At 33.6% G+C, this 7,553-nt stretch overlaps 1 protein-coding gene across 1 annotated transcript; it reads left to right on the top strand.

Moving 5' to 3' along the window:
- Nucleotides 1–581: 581 nt before the first annotated feature.
- Nucleotides 582–7,298, top strand: LOC132295442 (probable peroxygenase 4). Its single transcript, XM_059793714.1, has 7 exons — nucleotides 582–823; nucleotides 916–1,008; nucleotides 1,131–1,216; nucleotides 4,084–4,178; nucleotides 6,627–6,752; nucleotides 6,837–6,983; nucleotides 7,114–7,298. Exons 1-7 carry the CDS (start codon nucleotides 778–780, stop codon nucleotides 7,127–7,129), a joined length of 609 nt encoding a protein of 202 aa, XP_059649697.1. The 5' UTR covers nucleotides 582–777; the 3' UTR covers nucleotides 7,130–7,298.
- The last annotated feature ends 255 nt before the right edge of the window (nucleotides 7,299–7,553 follow it).

Genomic DNA, 7,553 nt, shown 5'->3' with positions numbered 1-7,553 from the left:
ACCATTTTGATAACTTGGTTTATACAAAAATGGTACATGTGTGCACAAAAGTGGTACCTCTATACACAATAATAATACATAAATGCGAAAAATGTGGTACTAGAAATACTATAGGTAATTTGGACAAATGAATAATATTTTATCAGATTTTGGTCAAAGTTCATTACTTTGAAAATATTGACTTTAACTCAATTTCCAGATGATAATATCTCATAAAATCCACTTTTATATAATTCCCCTCCCCCCCCCCCCCCCAAAAAAAAAAAAAAAATCATTTTTCTTCTCATATTCTTATGTAATACGTTGAGAGGATGACATCTAATTGTAGTAATTTTTTTTTTTTTTTTGCAAATTTGTACATAAAGGCACAATTGTTATTTGTTCACATCACTTATGGATAAAGAAACCATTGGTTTTCATTGTTGTTACCATTTTTTTTTGGATATTTTGCTTATGAGTCACTGTACGCTATAACAGCTGGGCAGCAAGCCAATGCTTTAAATTGACGCGTGTACAGACAACTACATATATATATATATATATATACACCCACACACACACAAATAAGCACATATATAGTTTGTCTGTTCCACTTGCTAGTTACTTTGCAGTAGTATATATAGTAGAGCAGTGTGGAGCCAAAGCTCAAGTAAAGCAAAACCCTTTGGCTCCATTATTTCAAGGAAAATTTGGGTTTCCAATAATTTTCCATACCCCTCTCTCTCTCTGCAATTTTGGAGTCAAGAATTTTCGCTCTCTACAATCAAGAAACCATTCATGGGCTCGTTAACTGTTGATTCCAAGAACACTACTGAACACCAGGGTATGTGTATTCTCTTCTTCAAGTTCAATTTGATTCTTCAGAAAGTAATGATTTTTATGGGAAAAAAAAAAAAAAAAAAATTGGGTATGCAGGAGTGGATGTTCAAGAGAATGTTCTGCAGAAACATGTTGCTTTCTTCGATCGGGACAAAGATGGAATCATTTATCCATGGGAGACTTTTCAAGGTTTTACTATTTTTTTTTTTAATTTTTTTTTTAGTCTATAAAAGTGAAATTAGTTCATATTTTCTTATTTTGTTGTTCAGAATTTATGTGGGTTTGATTGGGATTTTACTTTTACATAATAGGTTTTCGTGCAATTGGATGTGGATATTTCTTGTCCTCTTTCGCTGCCATTTTCATCAATGCTGGACTCAGTGGCAAAACTCGTCCTGTAATAATTCTCTCTCTCCATACACACACATATAAAGAAACAAACACACACTTCATTCTCTTGTTTTCTGGGTTTTGCTTGTTTCTTTTTTATTATTATAATTTACTACATAGTTTAGCTTGGATTTATTTATTAGAAAGAGAATCTGAGCTTGTGTCACATTCCATCTCTCCTCAGGGAGATGTAGTAGACATTAATTCGCGTGTAGATGCGTTTTGAAAATTGTGAGCGCGCTTAGTCAGGCCAACGAGGACCCTAGTTCCAAAAGGGAGATACTCCTTAGATGCATAGAAACTCCACGGCGTGGGATCCCTACCTATTCCTAACCCATCCCAAAAAATGGATGCCAGAAAGGTGTTTAATTAAATTTAAAATTTGATTACCATTGAATTAATAGTATTTAATAGAAAAGTTGTTTCGTATTAGGTACAAAGGAGTTCACATGGTCAATTTTTTACTATTCTTTGTCTGACTCCTGGTGTGTGCTTTCTTGTTCCTTTTTCAATATTGATATTTATGCTATGTATGTAATATTATAATTTTTTTACATGGCTAGTTTGGCTTGGATTTATTAGGAAGACAATCTGAGCTTGGCTATCTTTCCTAACCTCCCATCACCTCACTTTCTACAAGCCAAGAGTTCGAATCTCCTTGAAATCACCCCAGGGAATTTTCTCGTCAATTGCATCCATGTGGGATGTTTGGTGGTGGATTATGGGACGGTAGACAAGGCTTGACACCATCATCATTGACACAACAAAATAAAAATAAAAATAAAAATAAAGGAAATTGGAAAAACACATTGTTGCCAAAAACATGTTTAGTTACTTTAAGAATTTGATTACCATTAAATTAAAAAAAGTTATTTAGTAACAAGCAAAAAAGAGATCATATGGTCATCTTTTTCTATCCTTAGTCTGTCTTCTGGATTTTTGCTTTCTGGTTCCTTTTTTAATATTGTTATTATGCTATATGTTTATCTCTCTGAGTTTGTCTGCCATCATTCCTAATAGCACGCCAATAAATAAAAGGAAAATGGGAAAGCATACAGATTCCAAAAACATGTTTAGTTAAATGATAAATTGGATTACCATTAAACTAATAATATTTAAAAGAAAAGTTATTTAGTAATGAACACAAAAGAGGTCAAATTGTCATCTTTATTTCTATTGTTAGTCTATAGGTTCTGGAATTTGGTAGCATCTGTTTGTCCCTCCATTAGTCACATATGCATTGTGCATAAATTATTGTCTCGTTGCCACCATTTTATAATCCATCAATTGCATTGCACATGTTGATCAAGACATGGACCCCAATTAGAAGTGAAAAATAATCAATTTAATTAGCGAGGCGATTGTTTAGGAAGTGCTTACGGACAATTATACCAACTGTTTTTATATTCATATTTCACAACAATCAATGCTTCTTTGACGACATAGACAACCTGTGGTTTATTAAAAAAACAGAAGAAAAAAGAAATGCTTTATTTGGCTTTCTTTTTGTGCTTACAATGACACGTGCTTATCTATTGAGTGGAAAATATGGGCATTGCTTAATCAGCGCATTGGATTTGAGTCAACATTATTTTTCTCGCATAAATAATATTTGTACTTGCAATATTTAGAAAAATAATATTTATGAAACTTAAAAGTTATTTTGAATTTGCTGAGAGAAAAGATAATAATAAAAATGTATCTTTTTTTTTTTTTTTTTTGGGTGAAGAATAATGATGTATCTTCAAAATAAATAAATATTTGTTTACTAATATGAATGAATGGTAATATAAGTTCAGTGTAGATTTTTGAATGGTAAGTCTCAGTCTTGGACCCACCTATAAACATTAGTTTTAAATCTTGTCCTGTTTAAATTAAATTATTAGCAATTGGATTAAGATTATTCCATTATGTACAAGCTATAGTTTTATTTTTCTTGTTCTTTTTGGTCTATTGTTGTCTGTTTTGATCAATACAGTAAATCTCAGAAAATTGACTGGAATCTCTGTCTTCGTTTGATTTTATTCTTTTTCGGCATTTCTAAGATCATTATTTTACAACATTTTTGGTGGAACAACTTTGATGGGTCTTTAAATCTCTTCTTTCTGCATAAGACAACTCCTCGGCAGGCACGGATCCAATGAAGGACCAGTGGGGGCAATTTTTTTTGGATTTCATACCTACTAATTTTGTTTTGTTGATTAATTTAAATTTTGCCAACACCTAACACCCCCCCCCCCCCCCCCCCCCCCCCTACAAAAGAAAAAAAAAAAAATAAAATAAAAAAATTATAGAAAAACTTCACTATTGCCCCCACAATATTTTTTTTGTTAAAAGTCGCCTGCACTCAAATAATTCTCTGGGTCCGTCACTGCTCCTCAGTACATGTGGGCTTCAAGGCTTGTGATGTTCTGAAATTTCAAGGAAAGGGAGAAGGAGAGGAAGATACAATATTTTTTGCATTCTTTCATAATGAAATGACTAAAAAATTACCTAAAAGAATGTGATAAATTTTGTTAGTACCTAACTCCATACAATCCAAATTTACCAAAAACTGAGTTGGGTGATGATTTGCCTTGGTGGCACAGCAGTTAGAACGAAACCGTGTTTGATGCTCTGATGAGATAACCTTTATCAATTGTTTCTTCTTCCCGTATTCTTTACCTGACGAAAAATATGATGTCTTTTGGGTTTAACTGCAGTCAGGCTTATTCTGTTGGCAATGTACATAGTTGAATTGTATCTCTCTTTTTGTAGTGAAGACCTTTGATACTAACAATGGCGTGAGCTGCAAGTTCCTTTTCATAAAGATGAGCAATTAATTATAAGTGATAATTAACTAACACATGCTTTTACCAATTCTCAATGGTGCAGGGAAAATTCCCTTCTCTGCTCTTCCCAATTGAGATTAAGAACATCCAGAGAGCCAAGCATGGGAGTGACTCTGGTGTCTACGACTCTGAAGGAAGGTACATATGTATCCACTTTCACACTATACTCTATCTACACATTTTTGCATACAATTAGTGAGGATATGACTGCTAAACCTCTCAGAAAATTGATTCCTTTGATATTTTAGGTCATTATTGTCTTATTTCCCCTGTTCAATGGAAATTTGCCTCAACAATCTATTCAATTAAACATTGACTTTTATTTCTTTATTTTTTTGGGCCTTGGCAAGTAACTCACATACCTACTTTGACCTACGGGGGCTCAAGCCTTCAACCTTCCACTTTAGAAGATAGAAGAAATACCACCATGCTAAAACCTTTTGTGGCAATTGAACATCAATTTAACTGTACAAATATGGCAGTTATGCCAATAAATAATTTTTTTTGCAGAACAATAGATTTTGATTGGATAATTGGATATATAATGTAAACTTGATTTAAGTAATGGACTGTATACGTAGAATGTTTTTATGTAAACTTGTTATTGGAAAAGTTTTAATCTAAATGGTATTTTGATGTTTGTTTATGTTAATTTCGGTCGGTCATTTGTGTCTTAACATGTCACATTGTTTATACCCTATTCTTTCATAGTATTTTTGCTGAGGCAGTTGGATATCACTTTTCAAGCAAATAGTTTTGTTCTTTTTCTGTCAAACTTTGCTAATGAGATAATGTCATTTTGCATTAATCAGTGCAATTGCTATAACAACCGTTTAAGCCAATCCTTTATATTCATATGCCTTTTGAACTTTTCAAAAAAAATATAATCATATGCCTTTTGAGGTTGGTGTGTAGGGTCAAAAGAACACCTAAATTGAGAGGCAAATGCGCAAGACCAAGAACCAAGCAAATCAAAATGTTCTTGATCATTTTTTATTCACTTGTTACCTTCTTATTTTCTTTCCAGCTTGGTTAGCTTACATGCATCTTTTCAGTTGTCAACTTTAGTTTTCAAAGTACTGCCTCAGAACCACCCAACTTTAGGGTCTACCCCCAAATTCTATCTGTTCAATTATAGTCTTGGGCAGTTGACCCTTCAATGATAAAGTTTTAAAAAGCTCAAAATCATATAAAGCTAGTTCTTCGCTTGAAGGTGAACTTGCAAATGTGAGTTGCGATTATGCAGAAGTGGCTAATTGAGATAGTGTTATCTAAGATTCCTTAAAGACCTATAGGAGGGTGAAAGGTCGTCTTTGCTTGTTTCGTGACTGATCAAAATTGTCTGAATTATTTAACAGTTGAAACCAAATCAATCACACACAATTCAATGAAATTATGAAATAAAGCAAGTAAAGGAAAGAACACAAAGGATTTTCCGTAATCCAGAGCAAAGCAATCCACTATATCGAGGAAAAATTACCCCCACTTTGACTGAGTCTTACACCCATATCACCTTTGCCAAGACATTGACTGTCTCAAATTTACTCCTAGTTACAATTCTGAACACACGAGCCCAATTTCTGTAGACCTCCGACTCACTCCCAAAGTCTTGCAAACGAGCCATTGAAATTGAACACAACTAATCTTGTGAAAATAGGTTTCTGTTACAACAATGGAACAAAACCTTTCACCGGTACAATAGTGTTCTGGACAGAAATACTGAAAGTCCAGAAAGTATTCTTCCGTTATAAGAAAAATCCCCAATCAATGCAATTGTATTCTGTCCAAAATAAATTTAAAATAGAATCATACTGTACCAGTACATCAATACCTTCTATCAGTACAACTAATCTTGACATACAGTGTTTATCCAGAATACTTCTCTATTGGTACAAGAAATGGTTCTGCTGGTTCAATAACTGCTTGAAGACAGTTTATTTCCCGTAAAGAACTTTTTTCAATAATTCAGTAAAGTACCAACCTGAGGTCCAGATTAGTCCAAACTACCTTAGGTGCCTCTTACCTTTGCCAAATGTGATGAGCATCATGAATCAACATGTAAAGCTTTTTGAATTGGCATCCGTCTCCATAATGCAGTCTTCAAAGATGAATCTTGACAAAATGTCCGGCATAGACTATTTAGACGTTTTGTTCACACCCTAGGAATCATACTTTGGAACGGAACTTGCCAGCAATACAAATTTTATTATTCTAACTGCCAAGGTCTGCCATATGTTAATCTCAACATAAACATAATATGCTAGTTAATGTTCACATAAAACACATCCGATTAGGTTGATTTAGGTCAGCCTGGTTGTGACGGGAACTAAATGCATTTGCTTCATCGGCATCGTCATCGTCATCCTTGCCCGTATTCCGTATGGGATGGTGTCGACCACATAAATTCTCTCTTTCCATTCTTTCTTATTATATATTATGTCTTCTCATATTAAGAAAAAAAGAAAAGGATACTCAAGTTGCATTTTAAAATGATTATTATTCTTATTTTTGGTTGTATTATTGTTTGGAATTAGTTTCTAGTCCTCTTTAATCGGTTTCTTTAAACTTTCTTACTTGTTTTTGAAGGTTCGTCCCTTCAAAGTTTAATGAGATCTTCAACAAGCATGCACATACAAATGAAAACACTCTAACATCAGATGAATTAATGGGACTGCTGAAGGCGAATAGGGACCCCAAGGACTACGGAGGATGGTTTGTTATTTCCCTATTCAAAGTCATATAATTTAGATATGGTTTTCTTTTTCGTATGACAAAAATGTGGGGATTGAATTGCAGGCTTGCAAGCTACACAGAGTGGAAGATCTTGTATGTCCTTTGCAAGGACAAGTATGGTTTACTTCACAGAGAGACAATCAGAGCTGTTTATGATGGAAGCCTGTTTGAACAGATGGCTAAGGAGAAAGCTTCAGCTGGGAAACAAAAGTAATTAAAAATAGCAAAATTCCGATAATAATAGTTCAATTATGTTTTTACTTGTTGACGAAATGGTGAAATAAGCAATAAATGGTTATATTGGATCATTTTATTTTATTTTTTTATCTTTTTGATGCAGTGTTGCTTCTGTGTAAAAAAGGGCAGTTCATAAGATTGGCCCAGGTGGTTGGGTCCAGCAGGATGGATGGTTTTGGTTTAGACCCAAGCTTGCATGTGGGTGTAATAATGTTTAGCTATTGTAGAAGTGTTTGTTGATTGTTTCAAATGATATATTTATTTGATTACATGATATTTTCTTATGCATTTGAAATTTGTATGTAGGCAGTAGATTGAAGATTTAACTTAAAAAATGGCTGCATTGTGGAAGTATTTTTTTCAAAGAAGTATATTTGATTGTGTGTGTGTGTATATTCTAATGTGCTGAAACTTTATATATGTGGGATTGACGAAAAATGCCTGGTTACAGCCAAATGTTTTGTTTTCTTGACAAACCTTGCACTCGGGGGCATTTTGGTCATTTTACGTTCTTTTTTATTTTTGTTTTGGACCATGGTTGAT

Source organism: Cornus florida, unplaced genomic scaffold (genome assembly GCF_030987335.1).
Source record: "Cornus florida cultivar Cherokee Brave unplaced genomic scaffold, ASM3098733v1 CherokeeBrave_3.0.0_Hap2_Chr02, whole genome shotgun sequence".
Classification (NCBI taxonomy): domain Eukaryota; kingdom Viridiplantae; phylum Streptophyta; class Magnoliopsida; order Cornales; family Cornaceae; genus Cornus; species Cornus florida.
The sequence above is the reverse complement of the archived record's forward strand: the minus strand, read 5'-3'. Positions and strand labels throughout refer to the sequence as shown.

What these genes read in the sequence shown, in the direction of transcription:
- LOC132295442 (XM_059793714.1), top strand. Translation starts at nt 778, where the DNA reads ATGGGCTCGTTAACTGTTGATTCCAAGAACACTACTGAACACCAGG. An exon ending in GAACACTACTGAACACCAGG is followed by an intron (nt 824 to 915) that starts GTATGTGTATTC and finishes TTGGGTATGCAG; the next exon opens with GAGTGGATGTTCAAGAGAAT. An exon ending in CCCAAGGACTACGGAGGATG is followed by an intron (nt 6,753 to 6,836) that starts GTTTGTTATTTC and finishes ATTGAATTGCAG; the next exon opens with GCTTGCAAGCTACACAGAGT.